The following is a 14055-nucleotide window of genomic DNA, read 5'->3' as shown; positions in this document are numbered from 1 at the left end:
TCAAAAGTAGATTCGTGTAAAAATTATTTTTTCCTGCGCAATAATGCTTAGTGCGCTGGAAAAAAAGTAAGTCATAAAAAGTGTGCAAACTTTTGCCGGCGTAATTGGGCATGGCGTCAATAAAAGTGAAGTTTTTTGCCAGCGCAATATTGAAACGTATCAGTAAAAGAAACTTTTACCGGTGCATTTCGAAACGTGCCGACAAAAGCCCCGTTTCTTGTAGTGATATCATAATTAATTTTAAATTGAAATATGTAGATTCGCTACTAAATTATACCAATAGCGTTATGTCACATCCTAGAGTACGCTATATCAACTCTAAATAGACTTAGACTAACGGAATTACTCTTTACTTAGCTTTAAGTATTCTCCCGTTAAAAAGAAGAATAGATTAAACATATGCAGCTAACAAACCCGAAACATAGCATAGTTTTGCCGCAAGTATTCCAAAGTTTGGAACAATAACTTGTTGAATTTAGTCTCAGGTAGCACTTAATGATTTCAGACCAACAAATACAACTAAAAATTAATACTAAATCATTTTGTCGCAAAAAAAAAAAATACACTCAACGTACCTTACTTTTTAAATAAAATGAAAAAAAGGCCACAATTTAATTTTCATTCAACACCTAATGAAAATCAAAACTACTTCTAATTAATTGACTTGGACATACACATACACGTAATGGTTTTAAAACACAATATATAAATTCAAACTGGATTAAGCACTTGTAATTATTTGACTTATTCCAAAAACAATAACAACTTTTTTTTGTTTTGATTTTACTAATAATCACTTCGCAGTGAACGAAGAAGAGTATATCAACGAGGACGAGGACCTAGAAAAGGTAGCCATGGTCGATGGACCTACGAAACTAGAAGAACCAGTTGTAGTCTTAGTCTTAATCTTAATGTCTTGTTTATGATCATGGTTATCATTATTTGCAGAAAAACCATTTAGAAGCATATCCACTTTCACGTACTCTTCTCTCTCTTGCCTTATCTCATTCAGCATCGCAGCCACATCTTTCATCGTCGGCCGATCGTCCGGCGTGGGGTTCACGCACAGTAGAGCCACTCCTAAGGTCTGCAACATCTCGTCAATCTCTGATTCGGGTCGGGCTCGGACGCTCGGATCCAGGACTTCAACTTCGGACCCTCTTCTCTGCTTGACCCAATCTACTATGTGGAGCCCTTCTGGTATTGTTGGATCGATTGGTTGCTTTCCTGTTAGTATCTCTAACACAACCACTCCATAGCTATAAACATCACTCTTCTCTGTTATCTTCATCATATATCCATACTCTATAAGAAAATGAAAACAAAAAATGTTGTGTGTGAATAATGTTTCTTAGATTATGAACTTGGATTAGACATGGGATTATGGTGAAGTTGTACTAACCTGGTGCAATGTAGCCATAAGAGCCAGCTACTGTGTTAGAAGACCTGGCGTAATCTGCATCGTTGACTAGCTTGGCTAGCCCAAAATCTGCTATGTAAGGTTCAAATTCAGGACCAATGAGAATGTTGTTGGCCTTGATGTCTCTGTGAACTATTGGAGGAACACAATCATGGTGGAGATAAGCTAAACCTTGAGCTGCACCGAGTACTATTCGATATCTAAGCTCCCATTCCAAGCTGCAGCCTCCAGTTCGTTCATGGAGAAGACTGCCTAAGCTTCCATTAGGCATGTAATCATACATGAGTAATCTTGTTTTGCGGTTCCAGCAGCAACCTAAGAACCTCACAATGTTCTTATGGCGAATCGAGCCAAGGGTCTTCACCTCGGCCGAAAAGGAATCGCGAACTCCTCCATTAATTCCAACTCTATCGTATTGACAGTCGTATCCGGCAGCCACTGCCGTTGGCCATAGCTTCTTTACTGCGATGACTTCTCCATTGTCTGTTTCTGCTCTATAAACAACCCCAGAACACCCTTTTCCGATCACATTCTCTTCCACCAGACACTTTAGAACTTGTTCGACTGTGAAGTTCAGCTTCTGGAATGGGCTGAATTGCCAAGGCCATGACTCGCTCCCCATCTCAGAATCGTTGTCCTCGCTCATCATTTTTCGTGCTCGAAAAATAGCAAAAGCGCCGAAAGCGGCTAGTGCTACTGTCAATGTTGTGAGCAATGCTATGGCTAGTTTCAGTCTGTGTTGGCTTCTGAAACTGCTGCTGGCCCGCTCACCCATTGGTGTGCCAATGCTGATGAAACATGAGTCGCCGCCATTTGAGCACAGTCCTTCATTTCCAGCAATGTCTGTTGTTGACAATTGTCGAAAGAGCTTGCTATCTGGGAGATATCCGGTGAAGTTGTTGTATGATATGTTTAAAGAAACAAGATTTTCTAGCCCGGAAAGTACCATCACCTCACCTTCGAATTTGTTGTGTGAAATATCTAGTACTGATAGTTTGTTGAGAGAAGATATTTGTGGTGGGATTATCCCAGAAAGATCATTAAAACTCAAGTTCAGAGCAATTTCAAGAGATTGTATGTCGAAAAGTTCTATTGGAATTTTTCCAGAGAGGTGGTTACTACTAAAATCAAGAAATTGAAGGCTGGAACAGTGGCCAAGAGAAGATGGGATTGAACCAGACAAGGAGTTTAGACTAAGAATAAGCCTATTGAGTGAGACAAGTCTACCATAATTATCAGGAACTTGTCCTACTAACTTATTGACTGAAATATCCAATACTTGGAGCCTGGTAAGAGAAGATAAAGAGCTTGGCAAATTACCTCTGATGGTGTTGTTGCTTAGGTTAAGCAACTGGAGATTACTGCAGTTACCAATCTCAGCAGGCACTGATCCAGAAAGACGGTTTTCAGACAAGTCAAGAAAACTGAGGTTGCTCAGGAACCCAATTTCTCTTGGGATTTCTCCATTGATTCTGTTATCAGAAAGCCTGAGTCGAATAAGAGAAGTACATTTACCAATCTCAGGAGGGATGGAACCAGAAATGTGATTAGAGATGAGAAGCAGCTTTGTTAAATTCCGAAGCTCAAAAAGGCCAGGAGGTAAGCTACTAGTGAGCTCATTGTGTGACAAGTCAACAGCTTCAAGGTTCATGCAATCAGCTAATGTTGATGGAATGCTTCCTTCAAGTTTGTTCTGCCAAGCAAAAAATACTAAGAGCTGAGTCAAAAGTCCAAGCTCGGCAGGAATGGTCCCTGATATCTGATTGGAATCAATCTGCAACTGCAAGAGTCTAGTAGCATTGGAAAGAGCTGATGGGATTGAACCAGAGATATTATTACTACTAAGCATAAGCTCTTCAAGATTGGAGAGGTTTCCAAAAGACCATGGTATGCTTCCTGAGAAAGAATTCAACGAAAGATCTATTGAAATCAAGCTTCTGCAGTTCCCAATTTCCTCAGGAATAGTCCCATCAAAACTGTTTTGCCACAATAACATCTTCTCCAGCTTGTGAAGCTTTCCCAACTCTGGTGGTAAAGAGCCAGAGAGATCATTCTCATAAAGAAACAAGTCAATGAGTTCTGAGCAGTTGCCAATATCAGGTGGAATCTCCCCAGAAAGCATAGTAGTATAAATTGACAGTGTCTGAAGCTTGCTTAGTTTTCCCAATGAAGTAGGAATAGAACCAGAGATTTTAGTATCAGCAAGACCCAAAACCTGCAAATTCTGGCAATCTCCAATCTCATCTGGGATTTTTCCTTCAATGTCTTTGTTCCCTCCAGCACGTATAACTTCCAACTTCAACAATTTTCCCAGCTCCACAGGAAGATTCCCACTTAAATAGTTATCGAAAATAAGAAGATTCTTCAAGTTGCTACAATCACCTAACTCCTTCGGAATCTGTCCAGTGAGTTGGTTGGAGTTCAAAATCAAGTCTTGAAGATTTTGAAGCTTCCCAACACCAGAAGGAATATCACCAACAAGACTATTTGAACTAACATCAATAACAGTCAGTTTAGACCAATACTGAATGTCAGGTGAGATACTCCCAGTGAGGTTGGCATTAGTAACAACGAACTTCTGGAGAAAAGGAAGCGAAGAAAGATTGGAAGGAAAGGGAAGAGCCAACTCAATAGACTGTATAGTGACTTCAGTGACAAAGTTTTGTGAAGAACAGTTGATATAAGACCAACTACATGGATTTGAGTCTGAAGGGTTCCAATCAGAGAAAGATGAAGAAAACGAAGGAGAGGTATGAAGCCATGAATATAGTGCAAGAACTTCATTATTTGCAGAAGCAGTACAAACATTATCACATAACAGAAGAGTGATTACCAAGAGATGGTGGAGATGGCTGTGAATGGTGAAGGGTTGCCTTAGCATTGGCTTGATGTTGTTATGGATGATCGAGGTCAGCCTCGGCATCGGCATTGTCAATCACCTCAAAACCTCAACCAGTTCACTTGGTTTTGCATTGGGTCTCTCTCAGTTTTTTTTTTAAAAAAAAACTCTTTGATTCTTTTCGTAAACTCTACTATACTAATGGCTAGTATATGACTATATTACTATAACATATGCTTTTGAGTCAAGCAAGAAAAGTAGAGAAAGAATAAACTAAAGATTTTCGAGCCACACCTAACCATAGCTATCACCAGTCACCACCACCACCTCCTTCACCTCGGGGCTGTGTTTTCTTAGCCATTTTATTTAATACAAACCTTGTTAATTTGAACAAGTATTGTTATATTACTCATTAGCCTTATAAAAAAAAAACCATGTGTACTTGCATTGTTTTCCTCAATATAGTCAGTCATTATGGGTTGTTTTCGATTTTGATGATTGAGGTCAGTCACTTTTCTTTGGATTCTTTTTTATATTAAGTGCAAAAATTTATATAATTATTTCTCAAATTTCAAAGTATTCTAAAGGGGTGTTTGGTATTAGGTTTGGTGTGAATGAGAATGTCAAATCTAACTCATGTTTGTTAAATTTATTTTTAATAGTTTGGGGGTTTGTATTTTTAAGTGGGTCCCATTTTTTAGTTTGATTTGAGGATAATTTTAACTCATTTAAACATTTGAGTTTCACATTCCCTTAATCTAAATTCCTTCTAACTCTACTCCCTCAAACTCAAATCACATACCAAATACCCCCTAAGAATTACAAGCAATAAAGCGAATAAGTACTATTTTTGCTTCTCTTGTTTATTAATTGAATTTTCTTCAACCAAGATTTTCCTTTAACTTTTTGTTTTTGGCTGGGAAAAAGTTAACAATATTTTTCATATCATAGCCTATTAAATCTTATCTATATTTCTTCTTTCAAATAAATAAACAAATCTCTAATATTATATTATATTCCAAAGTTTTTGTTACTATTCTTATGTCTTTCCAGCACTCATTTCTGGGGTTTCACAATAGTTTGTATAAAATAATTATTAATGTCAAATTGACTAATCTTTCTCTCTTTTTCTTCTCCCTCCTTTGCCACTACTAGGGACATTCAAATAAGAAAACAGTAAGTAATGGCCGAAATTATTATCCAAATTAAAAGTAATAAACCTAGCACGTTTAACAAGATAAGCTTTGGAACAAAACAAATGCGTCTCTGAATGCTAGGGATATTATTCAAATACATATATTGGGCAATTCTTATATAAGGGTTTCGCTTTAAGTCTTACTGGTGGGACTTTTCAGTATTTTTCACCCGTGAATAGTTTTTGGCATGATTTTTTTTATGATTTTGTATATTGTAGTTGCTTAGAGTATCCTGCAAATTTTCAGAACATTCCGAATAATTTACAGTACCAAAAATTAGGTTCAAACATGTTGTTTTCCATGCGCATAAAAAAAATTAGTCACGCATGTAGTAACATGTTTGAACTTAGTTTTCGGTACTGTAAACTATTCGGAATTTTCTGAAAATTTGTAGGTTGCTCTAAATAGCAACAATATACACGATCATAAAAAAAATCGCGCCAAAAAATGCTCACAGATCGAGAACACTGAGAGCCCCACCAATAAGACTTAAAGTGAAGCTCCAATAAAAGAATTGTATGTATATGTTTAGATATAAGTGCAACCATGCATATATATATATATATATATTTTTTTTTTTTTTTCATCTCTGTTAAAATAAGAATATTTACCTCAGGTTAATGCTGAAACTAGAAGGAAAATTATGGGAAGAGACATGGTTGTAATAGCCCAAATTCCTAGGACAAGACTTTGGGAAGCTCATCTTTGAGAATCTATACACGTTCCACTTTGACAAAATTCCCGACACTCCACACCCCCACATTATTTTTCTTATTTATTATTATTATCATTTATTTATTATCTCAGAAGATTATATAGAGTTTGATAACAGTAGGTTATCTATGTATGTAATGTATTGCCTAATCCAATTCTTAATATGAAGATATAAAGAGAAATAGTTTGGGTAATACTAATAAATGGCTAAGTATACTAAGTAATGACAAAAGGTGAGCCAAGGACTAAATCCCACATCGGCCAATGTAAAAAATGGCGAGAAAATTGGAGAATAAAAACATAGCATGGTGCTAGTTAAGCTTGTCGTCACATTTATTTTTAAAATATTACAATAAGCGAAAGTGAAATTATAAAGATATGCATAAATAGTTATGAATGTATAAGAAATAAGTCATATTCTAGCATGGTATGTAACTTCATATAATTTGAACTCATATAATTTGAATTTGAGTTGGTTTTGATTGTGAGTTTGGGAACCAATCGAATTTTTTTTATCTTGCAACTTATACAATTGGGTTTATTGTAAGCTTTCTAATAATAATTAATATTGTTTACTTATGATTGTCAAAGTGTGCGTAAATCAATATATATATCGAACAAATTATATTCTCATTTACTTAAAGAAAAAATTATTTGGCTATTTTATATGAAATTTAGAACTAATCGAAATTGCAATTATTTTTTGGTTTAGTTTATTTTTTGCAAAAATTTAGAAATAGATGTATCAATTATAGTTGATGTTAAACTTTTGGTAGTTTAATTTTTAATTTTTTTATTTTCTTGAAAGAAGTTTTGGTAATTTATTTTTTAGTTCATATGCTTTTTGTTTTGGTTTATTTATTGTAAAAAAAATTGGTGTGTTAATTTCAATTGATGTTATTTTTTTAGCTGATGTAATTTTTTATTTGAAAGTTTTTTAGAATGAATCATTGTCAATTTTTGTTAATGTTAGTTTTTAGTTCACGTTAAGCTTTTGCTAATTTTACTTTTGGTTGTTGTGATGTTTAATTTTAATATATGAATGAATATATTTTAGGGTTTATATTTTTTTATACTTTGTGTTTTGTCTCATTACTTGTTTGGACCTTGTGTTTTGACAAATTACTTTTTAGACCCTATGTTTTATAAAATAGTTAAAATAGAACTCTAGACTCAATTTTGATGAAGAAAAAATTGAATATAACAATACAGTTTTTAAGCAAAATGATTTTATTTTGTTCTGAATTGTTAGTTTGGTAAATTATTTGTAATTTTAGTTGAGAAAACATTGACCAAAATCGGGTTTAGGGTTCTATTTTAACCATTTTACAAAACATAGGGTTCAAAAAATAATTTGTCAAAATACAGGATCCAAACAGATAATGGAAAAAAACATTATTTTATATATTGTTTTTTATTTTACTTTTTTTTTATAAATTTTGATTGATATCAATTTTTCATTATAGTTATGTTTTAGTAGATGTATTGTCAATTCAATATTTAATTTTTTGTCCATTATTTATTTTTAAAAAAATCAACTTTTTATTATTAAAAAAAAGTTAAACATCAATTAAATATATATAGGATGTTATGCTATTTTTGGGTGTGTTGATCCTCTCTCATCTATTTTCAGTATTTTGATGAATTTTTTTTGTAATTTTTTATAATTGTGTACTATATAAAGAGCATTATACAAATTTTTAGAAAATTTTATATAAGTTATAGTACCAAAAATATAGTTCAAAAATAGTCATGTGTGTAATATATTATTTAAACTATATTTTTTGTATTATAAATTATTCAAAATTTCTTAAATACTTGCTCCATGATCTAAATAAATATATTATACACAATTATAAAAATAATTACACCGAAAATTATAAAGTAGTGTACTACACTAAAAAATAGGATGTACATTGTGTTGTAGAATTTTCTCATATAAATAAATAAACTTTTCATGGCCATATTTCTTAGAAGAAAAATATATATATATAAGGACGTACATTTTTTTTTAAAAAAAAAAACCAACCTTGGCTCCACCATTCCGTTCTTGATCTCAAACGAAACGAGGGTTGATATCAACTTCTGTTGTCCTAATGCTTAGCTAATATTCGGACCCAAGCTTAAGATGATTTCAAGTTCAACATGGCGAAATTGCAAAGTGCCATGGTTGTCCGTGTATTGGCTGATCATTACGCGGCCCAACTCCGGTTCTGCTGTCGTCAGAATCCAGCTTCATACTCCTTGGCTCGAACCATTCATGCCCACATGATAACCTCTGGGCTAAGACCCCGACATCACATATTCAACCTTCTCATATCTATTTATAGCAAATCATCAAAAATCACTTACGCCCGCCAACTGTTTGATAAAATTCCTGAACCAGACATTGTTGCCAGAACAACGTTGGTTTCTGCATACTCTGCCACTGGGAATCTAAAGTTGGCTCGAGAGATATTTAGTGGAATTCCGTTATGCAAACGTGACACTGTTTGTTATAATGCTATGATCACTGGCTATTCGCGTAACAATGATAGTCATGCTGCTATTAAACTCTTTTGTGACATGAGGCGGGAAAATGTCAACCCTGATAATTTTACATTCACAAGCGTGCTCAGTGCTTTGGCACTTGTAGTTGATGATGATACACACTGCCAGCAGATGCACTGTGCAGTTGTGAAGTCAGGGACGGAGTTGGCCACTTCGGTGTTGAATGCGCTAATATCCGTTTATGTTAACTGTGCGTCTTCACTATCACCATCTTTGTCGTTTTCATTGATGGATTCAGCTAGAAAATTGTTTGATGAGATGCCTGAGAGAGATGAGTTTACTTGTACAACAATGATTACTGGGTATGTGAAGAGTAAGGACTTTGACACAGCTAGAAATTTGCTTGGTGAGATGACGAATGGAAATTCTGGTGCTGTTTGGAATGCAATGATTTCAGGTTATGTGCAACATGGATATTTCCAAGAAGCATTGCAAGTGTTTAGAGAGATGTATTCAATGGGAATTCCACCTGATGAGTTCACCTACACAAGTGCTCTTGGTGCTTGTGGTAACGGTGGATTCTTTCGACTTGGAAAGCAGATGCATGCTCACATTTTAAAAATGGCAGTAAATACTACATCAAAGTTCTGGTTATTTGTTAATAATGCATTGGTTACATTGTATTATAGATGTGGTCATGTAAATGAGGGCCGCGCGATTTTTAATAAGATGTCTGTAAGAGACACTGTTTCATGGACTGCCATTTTATCGGGGTATGTGGATGCACAGCGTCTTGAGGAAGCCAAATCCTTTTTTAGTGAAATCCCAGATAAAAACATTCGAACATGGACTGTGATGATATCAGGGTTAGCTCAAAATGGATTTGGAGAAGAGGCTATGAAGTTGTTTAAGCAAATGAGATCAGAAGGCTTGGAACCGTGTGACTTCATATTTTCAGGAGCAATTACTTCTTGTGCTGTGCTTGGAGCATTGGAGCATGGACGCCAACTCCATGCTCTATTGATTTCCTTGGGACATGATTCAAGTGTCTCGGCTGGAAATGCACTTATAACAATGTATGCAAGATGTGGTATTGTTAAAGATGCCAAACATGTTTTCCTCACAATGTTACATGTGGATTCAGTGTCTTGGAATTCTATGATTGCAGCTCTAGCACAGCATGGACGAGGTCTCCAAGCAGTTGAACTTTTTGAACAGATGTTAAATGCAGGTATCCAACCAAATAGGGTAGCATTCTTAACAGTCCTCTCAGCCTGTAGCCATGCTGGTTTAGTAAAAGAAGGATGCCATTATTTTAATTCAATGAGTTGTCCCTATGGGGTATCTCCAGATGAAGATCACTATGCCATCATGATTGATTTATTTTGTCGGGCCGGGAAGTTCTCAGAAGCCAATGATTTGATAAAATCAATGCCTTTTGATCCAGGTGCCCCCATTTGGGAGTCTGTCCTTGGTGGTTCCTGGATTCATGGGAATATAGACTTAGGTATAAAAGCTGCAGAACGACTCTTTGAACTTAAACCAGAGCATGATGTAACCTACATAATCTTGTCCAACATGTACGCCAATGTAGGTCGATGGGAAGAAGTAGCCAAGGTGCGGAAATTAATGAGGAAGAGAGGAGTGAAGAAAGAACCTGGTTGTAGTTGGATTGAGGTTGACAACAAGGTCCATGTTTTCTTAGTTGATGAGACTATGCACCCTGAGGTTGAAGCAATATACAAGTACCTAGATAAACTGCGACTTGAAATGAGAAAATTGGGATATGTTCCCGAGACTAAGTATGTTTTACATGATATGGAGTCTGAACTTAAGGAGCATGCATTGTCCACCCACAGTGAGAAGATTGCAGTTGGATTTGGGCTCATGAAGCTCCCTCCAGGAGCAACTATCAGGGTATTTAAAAATCTTAGGATCTGTGGTGATTGCCATAATGCATTCAAGTTCATATCTAAGGTGGTGAAAAGGGAAATAATAGTGAGAGATTGCAAGAGGTTTCACCATTTTACGAATGGTGAATGCTCTTGTGACAATTACTGGTAGAATTGAGCTGTAAATTCAACTCAGGAAGCAGGAGGGCTGGCTCAAAGTATTCTACCATGGTGGTATCCTAGATATCTAATATCCTGGAACTCCATTAAGGTATGACAGTTACATGGAAAAAAAAAATGATTATAAGTGTGTAATATGTTTGAGGATTTGTTAGGCTTTCTGAAACTTGCGCTTCATATTTTGTTTTCATAGAAAGGGGAAATGACAGTAGAAGAAAGAAAGAAAGGACATGACTATAATTACGTTTGGATGATGTTTCTCAAGGAGTTAATCTTATTAGCTTGTCAACAATGATATAGTGCGACCGTGTGAGATGCATTTGTATAGGTAAATTTTGTTGTGCTTCCGTAGGGAAAAATGACTAAACAGAATCTAATGGGGTTTCCCAACAAGAACTAATATGTGGCAACAGTCATTCAATGTAGCATGGCTGGCATGGAAGTGTTTGGTATGAGCAAGCAACTTTGGAATAAAACCACTAAGAACCAAAGATTTTAACTCGTTGTACATTCTATTATATAACACCTGAATGTGGATAGATAGTGAAAGGTATAGTGTAATGGGCAATTGGACATAACATCACTGTTTTTGAATTTATATTGCATTTTATGTTATACAAGCACTGCATAATTTAAGTTTGATTCATGTTAAATATTTAAAGGTCAAGTTTTTTGGCAAATTATTTAGCTATTCAGCATTGCATTTAGTCATTTTCCTGCTAGTCCTACTAATGGCACTAGCATAATGTTTACAGTTCAGCATTATGGTTAAAATTTTCTAGCTAATTACTACTATGTCAAATCATGTGATTAGTTATTCAAAACGGCATGGAAGGTTGCAAGCTATGGAGTCGAGGCATGAACCAATAAGGTATTGGTGAGTTTTTTGGGGAATTTAATCGACAATTGTGTAGCTCTAATCATCTATAAACTTGCTTCTCTTTATCACATTTGCATTACAAAGTTAAATAACATAATCAAAATCTGTTTATTTCATTAGGCTTTGGTACCGAGGGTATCTGTGACAATAGTTGGCTTGACTGTTTTGCTCTTTGTTCTCAAGTCTTTCTTGTCCACGGCGTTCTTTGTGCTGGTATGTTGCTAATTCTGTCCTGCTAATTGTGTGCAAATATGAGTACACAGAGAAAGAGTGTCTATACTTGGTATAATTAGAATTTGTTTTTCAGAGTGAATTTGAACTGATCTTTGGAGAACAAAAAATGGTACTGTGATTAGAAATTACTTTTCAGTTAGTTATGACCATCTAATCTGGTAAAAATTTAGTTTTAAAAGTAGAGAACATACGAAGTATCTCAAGTAAGGTGAATCATTTGAAGCACTTTAAATTAATCAAACCTTCAAACGGTTTACATTATGCAAGCTTAAATATTTCTTTAATTGATATTAGTAACAACAAGACTATTTAACCAATATCAATAACAGTCAGTTAAAACTAATATTGAATGTCCGGTGAGATATTCCCAGTCAGGGCAGCATTAGTAACAATGAACTTTTGGACAAAAGGAAGTGAAGAAAGATGGGAAGGAGAGGGAAGAGCCAGTCAATAGACTGTATAGTGACTTCAGTGACAAAGTTTTACGAAGAACAGTTGATAACTACAGGAATTTGAGTCTGAATGGTTCCAATCAGAGAAAGATGACAAAAATGGAGAGCCATGAAGCCATAATAAAGTGCAAGAACTTCATTATTTGCGGGAGCAGTATAACCATTATCAGATAACAAAAGAATGATTACCAACCAAGTGGAAGAGTAGAGGTGGTGGAGATGGCTGTGAATGGTGAAGAGTAATCCTAGCATTGGCTTAAGGTAACCTCTTCATCTGCATTGTCAATCACCTCAAAACCTCAACCAGTTCAGTTGGTTTTGCTTTGGGTCTCTCTCTGTTTTTCTTAAAAACTCTTTGATTCTTTTCGTAAACTCTGCTATAAATATGCCCATATAATTATAACATATGCTTTTGAATCAAGCAAGAAAATAAAAGAAAGAATAAATTAAAGATTTTTGAGCCACGCCTACGGGTTGTGGTTTCTTAACCATTTTATTTACTTCAAGTCTTGTTAGATTACTCATTAACCTTGTAAAAACCATGGTTGCTCTGTTTTTCTTGATATATAGTCAGTAAAAGTCAGTCACTTTCTCTGATTCTTTTTATATGAATTATAAATTCTTATCACCAACACTTGTAGCACAGGTTGTGAGGATTTGAATCCTGACTAAGTGCTTGATTTGAAGTCTCACCACTTGAGCTACAAGTGATGGTTTTTAGTTGGGAAAAAAGAAACAATATTTTTGGGCTTCAATGGTTTGTGTAAAACTAGCTATACTTGTCAAATTGACTAATTTTTCTATCTTTTTCTCCTTTTCCTTACCTTATGTTCGGTACAATAGAAAATATGGATGAAAAGAAAAGTTTGGAGAGAAAAGTGAATGGAAGAAGAAAATTTATTTCTTTGGTTGGTAATAAAAGAGGATGGAAGAGAAAAATAGAAGTCCTACCAAAAATTCGCTCTCCACAATTAGAGAGAGAAGTAGATGGAAGTTTTTTTTAATATACATTTAAACCAAATTACTTATTTACTCTCATTTATAATTCAAAATAGTTTATATAAAATTATTAAATTGTAATTTCATTTTTACATTATTTTCCTTCCTTCCTTCATACCAAACTATATAAGAGAAATTTTCCAATCTATTACTCCAATTTTCTATCTCCTACTTTTTCTATATTTCCATTTTTCTTTCCTCTATATATGGATATGGTAGTGGTGATGGTGATGGTGATGGTGAAGGGTCACGGTGGAGTGATGGGTGACGGTGTTAGATTAAAATTCTATTTTATGGGTACATATGTATTATGTATGATGCGCAATTATGAAGTATGATACAAATTTAAGTGACCAATTATGTTATAAGTATCAAAGGGTATTAAAATGTTATAGAAATAATGTGTAGATACCATAAGTTGTATTTATAATTTGAAGAGTGGTAAAATTGTAAATACTCAAAATTGATTTTATAATCAGATTTTATAAAAAGGTAATGGTCCCCAAGAAATACAGCCTCTCATATTCTCTCATTTACCATGAGAGAAATATTCCTAGAGAAAAGTGTATTTTTGGAAGATCAAAACATTCTAGTAATCTCCATCAATGGTTTCAGATTAGTGCTTTCGCTTTCATATTCATAGTTTTCTTTGATTTAGCAAAATATTTATAGAAATATGATTTAGGATTTTTTTTATATTAAAATACTTTTAGTAACATGATTAGGTTTTGGGATTATGTATGTTGCATGAGTGTTTTT

General features: G+C 34.7%; 2 protein-coding genes across 5 annotated transcripts; one reads left to right on the top strand and one right to left on the bottom strand.

Annotated features, from left to right (window-relative positions):
- Positions 1-437: 437 nt before the first annotated feature.
- On the bottom strand, positions 438-4349 carry LOC133816629 (LRR receptor-like serine/threonine-protein kinase RGI2). Its single transcript, XM_062249291.1, has 2 exons — positions 1403-4349; positions 438-1305 (listed from the first exon to the last, which is right to left on the bottom strand). The coding sequence occupies exons 1-2, from the start codon at positions 4347-4349 to the stop codon at positions 794-796; spliced, it is 3459 nt and encodes a 1152-aa protein (XP_062105275.1). The 3' UTR covers positions 438-793.
- A 3839-nt stretch (positions 4350-8188) lies between these two features.
- Positions 8189-12845, top strand: LOC133783523 (pentatricopeptide repeat-containing protein At1g25360-like). Of its 4 annotated transcripts, none has more exons than XM_062223200.1 (4): positions 8189-10822; positions 11546-11602; positions 11732-11824; positions 12217-12841. In XM_062223200.1, the coding sequence occupies exon 1, from the start codon at positions 8315-8317 to the stop codon at positions 10721-10723; it is 2409 nt and encodes an 802-aa protein (XP_062079184.1). In that variant the 5' UTR covers positions 8189-8314; the 3' UTR covers positions 10724-10822; positions 11546-11602; positions 11732-11824; positions 12217-12841. The 4 variants fall into 4 exon arrangements, with proteins under 4 accessions (XP_062079184.1, XP_062079170.1, XP_062079176.1 ...); XM_062223186.1 differs by having other exon boundaries at positions 11546-11608; XM_062223192.1 differs by having other exon boundaries at positions 11732-12845.
- The last annotated feature ends 1210 nt before the right edge of the window (positions 12846-14055 follow it).

Source organism: Humulus lupulus, chromosome 1 (assembly GCF_963169125.1).
Source record: "Humulus lupulus chromosome 1, drHumLupu1.1, whole genome shotgun sequence".
Classification (NCBI taxonomy): Eukaryota; Viridiplantae; Streptophyta; class Magnoliopsida; order Rosales; family Cannabaceae; genus Humulus; species Humulus lupulus.
Note: the sequence above shows the minus strand (reverse complement) of the source record. Positions and strands in the feature narration are given on the sequence as shown.